This window comes from Corvus hawaiiensis, chromosome 6 (assembly GCF_020740725.1).
Source record: "Corvus hawaiiensis isolate bCorHaw1 chromosome 6, bCorHaw1.pri.cur, whole genome shotgun sequence".
Classification (NCBI taxonomy): domain Eukaryota; kingdom Metazoa; phylum Chordata; class Aves; order Passeriformes; family Corvidae; genus Corvus; species Corvus hawaiiensis.
In genome coordinates, this window is record NC_063218.1 from 3,510,665 (window position 1) to 3,524,103 (window position 13,439).

The 13,439-nt window shown below is 45.5% G+C and overlaps 1 protein-coding gene across 2 annotated transcripts; it reads left to right on the forward strand.

Annotated features, from left to right (window-relative positions):
- The first annotated feature begins 39 nt into the window (after window positions 1–39).
- On the forward strand, window positions 40–8,343 carry SOCS4 (suppressor of cytokine signaling 4). 2 transcript variants are annotated; one of them, XM_048307750.1, is made up of 2 exons: window positions 40–147; window positions 6,504–8,343. In XM_048307750.1, exon 2 carries the CDS (start codon window positions 6,605–6,607, stop codon window positions 7,913–7,915), a length of 1,311 nt encoding a protein of 436 aa, XP_048163707.1. In that variant the 5' UTR covers window positions 40–147; window positions 6,504–6,604; the 3' UTR covers window positions 7,916–8,343. The 2 variants fall into 2 exon arrangements, with proteins under 2 accessions (XP_048163707.1, XP_048163708.1); XM_048307751.1 differs by lacking the exon at window positions 40–147 and adding an exon at window positions 4,017–4,151.
- The last annotated feature ends 5,096 nt before the right edge of the window (window positions 8,344–13,439 follow it).

Here is a 13,439-nt window from a genome sequence, read left to right on the forward strand (position 1 = left end):
GGCGGCGGCGGCGGCCGGGTGAGGGGCCGCGGCTGCCAGCGCCGAGCCCGCTGAGCCGCCGGCACCGCCGGCACCCGGCTGCGGACAGAGCCGGCGGAGAGCGCCGGTCCCGCGGGCAGCGCCGGCGACAGCGCCCGCCGCACCATCGTGAGTTTGGGTCGGGGGACGAGGGGCTGAGGGGCGGCAGGCGGGGGTGAGCACCGGTACCGGGGAAATCGGGGTCTTCTGTCACCGGGGGGGCTCGGGGTCTGCGCCTCTGTCAGTCACGGGGGGGCTCGGGCCGGGCTCTCCTGTCACCGGGGGGGTTGGCCTGGGGTCCGCCCTCTGTCACCGCGGTGCTCGGACCGGGGTCAGCGCTCTGTCCTCCGCGGGGACTCGGTCCAGGATCTCCTGTCACTGGGGGAACTCGACCCGGGCTCTGAGCCTTGTCACCGGGGGAGACTCGGTCCAGGGTCTGCTGTCACGGGGGGGCTCGGCCCGCGGTCTGAGCCGCTGTCGGTGACCGGGGGTCTCAGGGTCCCTGGTCAACGAGGGCTTTCAGTCCGTGCTCTCCTGTCACTTCGGTCCAGGGTCTTTGCTGTGTCACCAGGGGGTTCGCTCCGTTTGCTTCTCCTCTGAAAAACCCCGTGCCCGATGCATCTACCCTAACACATATAGGGCATATATATTCCCTGTTTATCCTTCTGTATATGGATTTAATGGCAGCTCCTCAGGAGGCACAGGGACGGCAGGGAAAGCCTAAATGAGGGGCTGTGTCCTTCACCCCCCCTTGGGCAGCACTCCTGTAACAGCGCGGGGCTGCGCTCACCCAGCCGCAGGATCAAACCCCTTTGGAGATCGTTATGGTCATTATGGAATTACTCTGGAATTCCAGCCATCCTGATGCGTGTGCGAGGTGGAGTTGACAGCAGTTGTAGTCAGGCAGGTAGCGATTGCACTGCAAAAATCACTAAGCTTTTTTTTTTTTTTTTTTTGGCTGAATAATAGGAAGAAAGCATTGTGGCCGATTTCTTGAAGGATTTTAAAAATTCCTGGAGTTGAACATATCTGAAATAAGGAGTTAAAAACCAGAATTATCTGTTTTCCCTTTATGTCGCCTTAATGATCTGGCCCAGTTTATTCCTGCTTCTAAGAAAAAAATGCTTCCAGGCAAAACCCTTTTATCTTCAGTTTTGCTCTGCAGTGGGGTTATTGGTGGTTGGGGTGAGCAGAGTGATTTATTTATATTGGAAATGTGGTTCTCTCTAACACTCACATTGCTGGTAGTTTCATGAATGAATAAGTGACAGAATTACAAAGCAGGCACACTTCTTTAAAAACCAAATAGAAATATGGCCAGATTTCGTTATTAAACCTCGTGGAAGCTGTGTAGAGACATGTTTTCCATGGGTGTATCCTACATATTTCAGTAAATCATGATTTCTGGCAAGGATAATGTGTTCTAGAGAAATGATTTGGAGCTGGACTGCTTATCAGATGAGTGGGAAGACCAAGCTATTCCTGCTGCAAGCCGCTGCCTGGGATGGAGACAAATGCTTGTCAAATGTGTTTATTTTTCTTCATCACTTTAATTTTCGGAGGCTCTGATACAAACTGCACCTAAAGTATTTTGCAGTATAAAAGCCATTTTACATTCGTTTCCACGTTAACAACTAATTTCCTTGTCTGGAGGTGCTGCGTGCTGGGATAACTCTTTGAACAGCATAGGAAAACTGGGGGGAGGGTTTCCAGGGGGGTGTCAGGATCCCGTGGTCACTTGTCCAAGGGACTGCAGGCCCTGTGGCTTTGTCACGTCCGAAGTGACACGGCACCAAATGCAAAGTTATACTTTAAATCCGGTTGGGAACTCAGCCTGCTGCTGGCCTGATTAATAGGTGTGAGTGGCTGCGAGCAGGGCGGGAGCTGGGAATCGCTGCTCTCCTGCTCGGTTTCTGGGTGGAGCACGGAGTGTTGGTCATGGACCATAAAGCTTTCACTGATTTAGTGCTGGAGAGGCTGCTGCGGTTTGCCGAGCGCTGCCTGCATCTTTCCTTCCGCACACGAGCAGAGCTTCATTAAGGCAGGAGATACGAGCAGCCCTCACCTTTGGCACCTGCTGCCTGCTCAGTTCCACCTCCTGGGAGTGAATAAAATATCCCCCGTGTTGGGGTTAGCTGGGCATGGCCCCCCTCCTCCTACAGTTCTGGGGATAAATCAAGGGTATTTCCAAGGAAGAAATATTTAGGTTGCCAGTGGTACCTTTAGAAAGTCTTTTTGTTTTGTGCGTATGTGTGATAATTGCTTTCATTTGCTGGAAAGGCCTCTGGAGTCAAGCTTAGGTATTTTTGGATGGTATCATAAATCAGAGTAAAGCCAAAACTGAAGAAAAATAATTTAAGACAGAAAACTGAGATTTATTGTTACCCTTAATAGGTTGGGAAGGTCAGGTTTTAAAATGTGGTCTTGTGGCCAAAATCTCATCGGGTGAAATTAATGAAAGCAGCTTGTGACCAGTGAGATTTTGTTTTAAAATAACTTTTATGTAAGTTATGAAAGCAAAAGTACTCCAGTTTATTGCAGCTTGCTCTTCTCTCTCAGGATTTTATCAGCTCTACAAAATCAACTTCCATAACAATTCCAAAATTGATTCATTCATTGTTCTTTGTGAGCCTTCTTTTGTTGTTTAATTAGAGACACAATACAGCAATGCTTTGTGTGGTTGGACAGAAAACTTTCCAAGTACTTCCTGCCCTAGAAGGGTTGTGCAGCGTGGGAGCACCAGAGAGGTGGTGGGACCTTCATCCTGGGAGGTTTTCAGGACATGGCCAGGCCGTGCCATGGCTCCCCTGAGCCCACGCTGGCAGCAATCCCACTCCAAGTGGGAGGTTGGGCTGGAGACCCCCCACCATCTGCTCCTTCTTTATACAGAAAGGGAAGCAGCTTGATGAAGAGGATGTTGGGCTAGAGGCAAGAATCCAGCAGCTCAGGACATAAGTATCTGGTTAAAGCAGTTCAGTAATCAAGTATTTATTGAATAAATTTTAAAAAAAGGGCTATCTATGTTTATGGTTTTGATTCTCCTGTTGGCGTTACTGATTAGACATATGGTGAGGCTGTCACTGTCTTATCACAGCTGTGGGTTGCAGCCTACCCCTGGCTAGGAGGGAATATTGTTATCCCTCCAAACAGTGACTGGATATTGCTTTTAGGCTGGGCTTGAAGTCTCAGGATTGAGGCATCAGCTCGTGAAAGAAAAAGCACCTTGTCTGCAGACAAGAGAGAGGAACCTCTGAAGGAGGGAGCTGGGCACAGCACGAAACCGACAGCAAAAGCCACCCAGCTCCCTGCCTGTCCTCAGGGACTGTAGCTGTGACAGTGTTGGGTAACCTTGGACTACCAGCTGGGTCCCGTGGCCCGAAGTGAGCTCTGCTCATCCCCGCATGTGTCTTTATCTTTGCTGTTTCCTTAGGGGAAAGGGTTTCCAGCATAAGGGTTTTGTCAAACCTGCCATCATCGGAGATGCCTGGGGTGTCCCCATGCAGGACAAGGCTTTTGCAGGCAGGACACTCGTTATTTCTCCCAAAAGGAGCTCAGAACTGATGTGTGTGAGCTGCAAAGCGCTGGACTCCTCCATTTAACCTTCCCCTCTAGGGAAAAGTACACTCTGTGTTCCCTCTCTTTTATCCTTGCCCTCCTGTCCTGCTCTTCCAGCAGCGCTCCAGCCGTTAATGGATGTACGTGGCATTTCCCTTGGACGCTGGAGTGAAAGGAAGAGCTGGTTTAGATGGATGGCCTGAAGTGGTAATAGAGCACTGAATGCCTCCCCTGCCCTTTATGCCTTTTTCTTTCTGACACTCTAATTCTTTTTGGTCCCCATTTTATTGGTGGGGCTGTGAATCACTGATCCAGAAGGGAATGAAAGTGTGATCCCTTGCTGTAATGCCGAGCAGTGGGATTCGGGAGGCAGCTCTCCCGCAGCACACATTTGTAACACACGGTCAAGTTCAAACCTGGCTTTAGTAGGATGACATCCCTTTTTTTCTTCATTTATTCCCTGCTCTTTTCACAGCTCTACTGTTCTGTCTGATTAGCAATTCCTGCTCTGATGTGGCAGAACTGGCGCCTGGGTTCCAGCAGCCCTTCAAACCCCAGGGAAGCAGCTCTGGCTAATGGTGCGTGGCTTTGCAGCATCACGTGCTGCTTCCCCAGCTTCTGTTTCAGGGTTCAGGTACCACTAATGATTCACGACAGGAGAAAGGTACAAAGGAGAAGGTGGCTTTACAGTTCAATACAACAGCAACCCAGAAATTCCATAAAACCCCAAGCTTCTTTCAGTTGCAAGGCTGAAGTTAGGAGATAACAGGCACTTCTGGGTTTTGTATGTTTTGCAGTTTTTAATTAAAAGCCCATATTCTGCATGTTCTTATTCCTTATATGGGCTGGATGAGCAGAATGAGATAATTGAAGGTTTCAAAAGCAATTACAAACTGTCGTATCCTAATTTTTAAGTACTTGACTTTGCAACCTCAGTGATATCTCTCTGTCCAATTAAAAATCCCATATATAGACAGTTAATGTCTTTTACTACAGGATGCATCTAAAAACTTTTTGTCTTCAGTAACTTCAGATTATCACTAGAGTAAATGAGATTGCTTTTTTCCCTCTTTTTTTTTTTAATTGTGGAGAAAATTCAGTGCTCCACTGTAGGTATTTCTGGATGAAAAATACCAACGTTCCAAAAACAATCAATGAATCCTGGTCTAAATAAAGATGTTTTGAGTCTCATATACAAATGTTGCCTTTTTCCTGTCTTCATTGTGTCTTGCCATGCTTTCACTGAAAAGCAATTTGCAAAACCCTGAGAGAAGAAAAATAAATCTTTAGTTTAATCTTTGATTTGTAACTGCTGGAATATGGACTCTTCCTGTGATTCCTCTCGGTATCAGTGAGATGATATTCGTCTCCATTGCTCTAATGCCATTTTTTTTCCCAACATATTTCCAATATTGAACCAATCTTACCTTCATTCTGCATTTCTGCATCTCCTCCCTTCCCCTGCCTTTTCCTTTCCCCCACAGCTCTCAGGTCTGTGGGTTTTAAATAAGGAATGCAATGTGAAAAATTCCTGGGTGAAAGTTCCATCTGGGATGCATTTGGCCCACAGATTGCATGTGAGCCTTTTGGCAAGGCTGTCTTGTTCTTTTACTGAAAGCAGAGGCTTGAACTCAGCCTGCGCAGCCCCGGGGGACTGCAGAGAGGTTGTGTCATGCTGGCTAATCCTGATGATGAGAATGGATTGAATGGAGAGAGGAAGTGGATGCCCTTTTCTTTTCCTGCTTAGTATTTGCCATGTCAATTAGTTGTAAAAAAATCCAAACCCCCAAAACAACACAACAGAAAAACCCACAGCCAAAAAAACCCCAGTGCAACAGAGAAGCTGTGCACGGTTTTGGAGCAGAAGCATCACAGAACCATAGAATATCCTGATCATGATAAGTGATGGGAAATATTTCTACATCCTGCCATGCCTCGGGGGGGGTATAGCATCCATACCATACTGCCATCTATGTATCTTGAAAAAATCCTGCTCCACTTTCAAATGAGTAATCAAAAGAAGATTTTTTTCATCTTTTTTTCAAAGTGCAGCAGTCAAAAGGAAACCTATCTATTTGAGAATTCAATATACCTTTGGAAACAAAAGAAAATGAAATCAGCAACTGTAGGTCTCAAAGCAACACTGATTTTAATAATGTAAACTTCCTTCTCTAATGAGCAATAAGCAGTTTCATCTTTCATGGCCTTTTAAAATTGCTTTTAGTAAGGGACTGGATTGTTTTAATCCTTTTCAGTATGTAAAGCCCCAGATATTTCAATCCCTTAGGGCTTCAGTATTTCCTAGCTCCCTTCCTTTGAAAAGGCAGAGGAAAACAGCTTTCAGAAACTGACGGAATCTGTGACTGATAAAATTTAGGTTTGTTTTTTTTTTTTATCCTGAAAGTGACCCAAAAGTGTCAGTTAAGAAAAGATCTCTGGCATCCCACCCTGTGGATTAGTAGCAAACAGGCATATCATCTAGGTACAGTAGCTCTTTGTACTCTGACCTACTTGTTTCTGTTCTGGTTTGTTCCTTCTTGAAAGGTTATTTGGAAGACATGCAGAATTTGCTCCATAAACAGTTAAAGCAGTATCACCTGCCCCGGGAAGGGTTTCCTTTTGAAATGGGCCCTGGCACAATGGGGTTGCCAACACCTAGAACATTCTGCTCTGCTGCATAGTCAGAATGGAAACTCAACAAATACATTAAGATAGTTTTTTTTGCAGGATGCTTTTCCCAAGGAAGGGTTAAGAGAGCTTTGTCTGGGATCAAGCTGGTATTTGTGGGGTGTGCTACTGAATTCACCTCAATCATGTGATTTTTACATGGTCAGCAATTAATTGTCACTGTTGTCCTGTATCCACCAGCACTGATGTTGCATTGTGCGTGTGCATAGCCATTAACTGAGCTGTGTTCTCTTTTTCCTTAGATATTTCCAGAAAGTGCCTCGAGGAAGCTTCCTTATGTAGAAAAACCCCACAAGAAACACAGTGTGCGCTTCCTGGCAACTTGTGAAGCAAAGCTGTCACAATGGCAGAAAACAAGGACAGCAGCGCGAAAAACGCAGATGTGAGGCCCAAAAGCAGCCGGAGCAGAAGCGCAGACAGAAAGGATGGGTATGTCTGGAGTGGAAAGAAGCTCTCCTGGTCCAAGAAAAGTGAGCATTGTCCTGATGCCGAAACAGCAAGTGCTGCAGGGAGGTCGGCGACTAATTTAAGGAGCCAAGAGAGGAAATACAGCTGCTCGTCCATCGAGCTGGATCTAGACCGGTCCTGTGGCCACAGGTTTTTAGGCCGGTCTCTCAAACAGAAGCTACAGGATGCTGTGGGTCAGTGCTTTCCCATTAAGAACTGCAGCAGCCGGCATGCCTCAGGACTTCCATCCAAAAGGAAAATCCATATCAGTGAGCTGATGCTGGATAAGTGTCCTTTCCCTCCGCGCTCAGAGCTGGCTTTTCGGTGGCACTTGATCAAAAGGCACACGGCCCCTGTAAGTCCAAAGGCAGAAGAATGGATAATTGCTGATTTATCCCAGCACGAGGAAAGGGAGGATCAGCTGCGAGACGAGGAGATTGCCAGTGGGGCAACGGACTCTCCCTCCCAGTCCTGTGACTTCACTGACAGCAGTTCCTCTCGGGGTGACCCGAGGCCTGAGCTGGTGACAGGTAAGGTGGCGAGGAGCAGTAGAGATGAGAGCGACATGGACTCCGATGATGAAGTCATAACTCTGTGCACAAGTTCTCGAAAACGAAACAAGCCCAAGTGGGAAACGGACGACGAGCTGCTACGGATGGAAACGCCTCCGAAATACCATACCCAGATTGATTATGTCCACTGCCTAGTGCCAGACCTCCTCCAGATCAATAACAATCCCTGCTACTGGGGCGTCATGGATAAATACGCAGCTGAGGCGCTGCTAGAAGGAAAGCCAGAGGGAACGTTTCTGTTGAGAGACTCTGCCCAGGAAGACTATTTGTTTTCCGTGAGCTTCAGGCGCTACAGTCGCTCCCTCCACGCCCGGATAGAGCAGTGGAATCACAACTTCAGCTTTGATGCCCATGATCCCTGTGTCTTCCATTCTCCTGACATCACGGGACTCCTAGAACACTACAAAGATCCAAGTTCCTGTATGTTCTTTGAACCACTTTTATCCACTCCCCTGAACAGGACCTTTCCCTTCTCTCTCCAGCATATATGTAGAACGGTTATTTGCAACTGTACAACTTACGATGGTATCGATGCACTTCCCATTCCTCCCTCGGTGAAGCTGTATCTGAAGGAATATCATTATAAGTCAAAAGTTAGAGTGCTCAGGATTGATGTACCAGAGCAGCAAAACTAGAAAATATTTTTGTGAAAGAAATTGTCTCCAAACAGACAATAGTATGTTCAATCTCTTTTCCTTCTAGGTTTTTTTTTTTTAATAGCGACTTGATTCTTTTTTCTTTTTCTGCGTACTATTTACCACCCAAACTAGTCTCTGTTTAAATGTACTTTTGAGTCTTCACAGCTCTCTTTTTTAGAGATGATATTCATTGTGGGCTTTTGGTACTGTCCTCAGGCTAGAGTTTTATGGAATTCCAGGTAGGCTTTCTGGTATTTCAATAGATGGATAGTCATTAGATCTAAAACCCCCTGAAAATCAGTTTTGAACTTGATCTGTCTTTTCTACTGTAGTTGACGTGTTGCTGATATGATTGAAATAATGCACTGTTAACTAAAGATTAACTCATCTGTATTTTCTGCATTTCTTTAAAAATGAGTGCTCTAGCCTCTGTGTGTGTGTGTCTGTCCGTCCCCATCCACTGCAGTAAATTTGTCAGTCTATTTCTAACATTACTATTCCAAGCAAAATGAAGTTTGAAAGAGGATATGATCTTTCTATAAATACATCAGGGGACTAAATACCAGGGAGAGGAAAAACAATTCAAGTTAAGGACAACACTCAGTGCAGGAACAAACATGTATAAACTGGTCCTGAAAAGATTTTGGTTGGAGAGGAAGAAGACTTCGTTGTCATCAGAGCAGCGGGGCTCTGGAAGAGCTTTTCATTTTGTATAACAGCAGTAAAAAGCAAACTGCTCATAAACTGGGATTTGATCAGTCTCTGGAAGAGATAATCATGTAGTTACTTATGATAGATGGGGCTTGGACTTGGGAACTCTGTTTCTGTGTTACTGTTGCGTTATATGAAATACCCAGTTTTGGACTGCAGGAGCTGCCACTGCTTAAATGATAAAGCACAGGGTGGGAGGGTGGGAAGGAAGATATTTCCTTAAAAATCTGTGTATTTAACTATCTGATTCTGCATGGTTGAGCCTGAGGTGATGGTGGATAACTTTCCTACTTTGTTAGTAGGGGGGTTGTTTTTTTTAATAAGTATAGTTAAAGAAGAAAAAAAGTCTGCTGATTTTTCTTGCAATGTGAAGCATTCGCTCGAATGGCTTCCTGCCAAATTCCATGTACGGGAAAACCATGCATGGATAATGCTCCTAAAAGCATTACTTACATTACATGGACAGGCAGATCTGCTGCTGAGTTGTTGGTGGAATCCCACTGAGACTCAGTGGATGTGGGTTCAGGCAGGAAACTCCAGGCTGGCCTTGGGGTGCAGATCCGGGAGGTGCAGCAGTGACCTGCAGTTCAGTTCCCTGTATGTGCTTTATCTCCTCTCCCAAACTGGGCCAGGAACTCCTCTGCCAAAAGAATGTGAGATGGTGTAATTGTAACTCCAACAACCACATTGTTTCCTCTCCTTTGATCACAGGGAGCCTTTGTGTCTTCTCAAAATGCTTTTGAAACTGAGCCCCAAGCCCGCCGAATTACAAATGTGTTTAATTTCATGCATGTGAAGGATCCTATCAAAAAATCAGCAATGACCTGTGGGTGAGGTTATCACAGCATGGTTGGGGTTGGAAGGGAGCTCTGGAGATAATCTAGTCCAACTCCCCTGCTCAAGCATAGGATCACATCCAGGTGGGTTTTGAACATCTCCAGAGAAGGAGATTATTCCACAACCTGTCTGGGCAGTCTGTTCTAGGCCTCCATCACCCACACAGTAAAGAGGTTTTTCCTCATGTTCAGGTGGAACTTCCCGTGTTTCAGTTTGTGCCTGTTGCTCCTTGTCCTGTCTCAGGGCACCGCTAGAAAGAGTCTGTTCCCATCCCCTGACACCTGCCCTTAAGGTATTTATATGGATTGATTGGTTCCCCTCTCAGCTGTCTTTTCTCCAGAGCTGAGGCCCAGCTCTCTCAGCCTTTCCTCATAGGAGAGGATGCTTCAGTCCCCTCACCACCTTCGCAGCCTCTCCACTGCGTCCACTCCAATAATTCCTTGTATTTCTCGTACTAAGCAGCCCAGAACTGGACACAGCAGTCCCAGCTGAGCCCTCAGCAAGGCTGAGGAGAGGAGCAGGATCACCTCCCTCGACCTGCTGGCCACACTTTCCCTCATGCAGCCAAGGAAACCATCGGCCTTCTTGGCCTCAAGGACACAGTGCTGGCTCACCCCAGCTCCTTCTCAGCAGCTCTGCTTTCCAGTAGGTCAGTCCCAGCCTGGACTGCTGCATGGGGTTATTCTCCTCCAGGGTAGGGGGGCCCTGCTTGAACTTCCTTAGGTTCCTCCCTGCCCATCTCTCCAGCCTGTCTGGGCCTGGCTGAGTGTCAGCACAGCCTGTTGGTGTGTCAGCCACTCCTCCCAGTTTTGTATCACCAGCAAACCTGCTGAGGGTACACTCTGTCCCTTCATCCAGCGTGGTGGATAAGCTGAACAAGACTGGACCCATCACTGAGCCCTTGGGAATCTGTGTGCAGGCAAGGGGCAGTAGAGCACAGTGCTGTGGAGTTTTGCTCCAAGATTGTAGACTAAGACTAAGCAATACTCCTGTTTGAATCTTTTAATTTTACCTCGTACAGAATCCTATGGATTTGTGGACATCAAATCCGTCCTGCAGGGTGGCTGCTCAGGAGTTACCAAGGAAGTTTTGCCATGCAGCTCCACCAAGGACCTGCCACCCTGCCCTTACCCCCAACCTGAGCAGATAAAACCCTTTCCACTGAGCTCCTGCCACTGTGATGATGTAAACAGATTTCCAGGGACATCTGCCTAGAGACCAGCCCATTTGTTTTCACTGGGTTTTAAATAGGTTTGGAACCAAAGTCTCCAGGGAGAAAATGCTAACACATCAATCCATGGCATCGCACATGGATGAACGCGCTCCGGGACGAATTCTCAGCTGCTATAAATCAGCGTGGCTTTATTGATACACTTAGAGTGGCTTATCCCAGCTGAGATCCTCCCTCCTCCATATCCAAATGGAATTGTGGGACTGATGTCAGAAAAGTGACCCTGGTTTTTTCTGTAATTTTTATCTTGTGCTGCTTCCATTCATTGCCTTTTGCATAAACTGTATTTTATCAAGGACAGCTTTGTATTGCTAAGTCTATTTTTCACCCCATCACTGCCATTTTCCAGATGCAACAGGGATCATCATTTCTCTGCTCTTGTCCACTGTGCCCATCACGGTGGGATGGTGGGATTTGAGTGGCTGCAGTATGAAGGAATAGCATCTGCTTCAAGATCTGGAGTGACGTCAGAGATACTTGCAATCTGCTTGATTAAAATTCTCTTTCAGAAACTCCTAATTAGGGCAAAAAGCTCATCATTTTAGATAGGGATTAGCATTATTTTTATGGCAGGACCATAAAAATTAGAGTTTGACCAAAGGTTGTACTTCAGAAGTTAGTGAAGGCCACTGTAATTTTCAAAACCAGCAAAGATTTTGTCCCTTCAAAATGAAAGGCCAGGAGAGAACATTTTTTGGGGTGTCATTCCCCAAAACACTGTGTTTCAGTGTCATTCTGGATGCAGCCTACATTGTTTTGACATGAGCTGATGCATCACTTACCCCAAAAACATCTTGAGCACTCCAAATTTAGGAGACCTATATAATACGGCAGCTGGGGGAAGAAGGTGTGGCACGTAAAAATAGTGCCTTTGGACTGTGGGGCAGTTAATTGCATTAGTTTAGAGAAATCATATGTGGAAAGTATTGATAAATGGGATTTGTGAGAGTTCCTGCTATTTTTTCCTGATTTGTTTGTCCGCCTGTGTGACATTTGTCCCTAACTACACTGAGTTGTGTTATACGTGCAGTCTGTGGAAGATCCATGGCATGAGCTGTACATGTTTTATGAAACGGAAGAACTCAGAAGGTCTATTTTGTTTAAATCCATTTACCTTTTTTTTCTCTTCTTTCCCTCTCTATTTTAAATAAAACTGGTGGAACTGGTTTTACAATATGCCAAGAACTGTCATCCTAAAGTTTTCCTCTCACTGCTGTCATTAGCAGTCCTACCAGTGCTGCTCATTCCAACACCACTTTAGAACACCTTGACCCGAACGTAACTTAGCCTTGAATTCAGTTTTGAAAGCCTCTTAAAAATTAGCCTCAAAAACAGGGTAAGAGCTTCTATTTTCTAGAATCCCAGAATGGTTTGGATTGGAAGAGACCTTAAAGCTCATCCAGTTCCACCCCCTGCCATGGGCAGGGACACCTTCCACTAGACCAGGTTGCTCCAAGTCCCATCCAACCTGGCCTTGAACGCTTCCCAGGATGGGGAGTCCACGTCTCTCTTCTCAGCCCAAATTCTGCCAAGACAGAAATCCCACATTCTTCAGGATGAAGCTTTAAAGTGGAACAAGGAAAGGTGCAGAGATGTGCCAAAACCCATGTGTTCAAGACTATGCAGCAGGCCAGTGGTTGAGCAAGGTCATAACCCAGAGATGACCCTGGCCACAGCTCCCCTGTTTTGGGGCACCCAACCAGCTTTGCATCAGGAGTTGTGTCTGCAAGATGTGCTTTGAATTGTTTTGAAGGTTGTCCCATAGCAGGACAGTGGAAACAGAGTGTATTGAATTGGTGTGAACAGCTTCTGGTACAAAAAAGATCTGATTTTCATAAATTATTTTGATATAAGGGCGGAAAAAATGGTCAGGCTCTTGATGCACACTGGGCAAACTACATATACATGTTATTTTTACAGGATGGTTTAGAAAAAAATTAAACACTCTTTCCATTAATTGTGTCCTCTGCCGTTTGCTTTTGCCTGGAATGACTTTTTGCAGCTCTATAACAATGTCACTCATTGGCCCGGGGCCGTCGATACGGAGCGACTTCAGCTCCAGCAGAATCATTGATGGGCTTGGGGTAGTTTGTGTGTCTGATAATTGGGAATACACATTTCTTCTCGATTTTCCTGTTCTCAGCATTTGTCTCAATGAAATCCAGGGTGTATTGGATATGTGTATCTATAGCAGCACATCCAACTTAAAAAAAAAACCCAACAAACCAACAAATTATCATGATTTAAATGCTTTCCTTTTAAAGATGCTGGTGGGCTTCCAATATAAAGAAGAAATCCTTGTATGATGCAGTCATACAGGGCCTTACTATAAAATTGACATGCTCTTAAATAATTAAAAACGGGGATACTTTAATTTTGAAAAAGGATGCTGGAGGAAGGAGGTTAAAGGAAGCTTTTAGTCAGATCCAAGGTTAGATTTATTGATCTAGTGATCAATCCCTTTCTCTTTCCTGAATTTAAAGCTAATGGGAGACTGTGGTCAGAGATGAGTGGCTTTTAGTTAAGGTTTTTGACTCTTATAAATAATACAACAAATGTCCTAGTAAGTAATAAGAAATAAGATACACACTCATTCTTTTTAAATAGAACAAATGTGGCAAACAAGACTCAGCTGTAATTTTTGAAGTCATTTATTAGACAAATTGCTCTTCTCTACTTCTTTTACAAGAGAGACATAAACCATTATATTATTTATTCATGAATCATAGCCATTAAGATGAT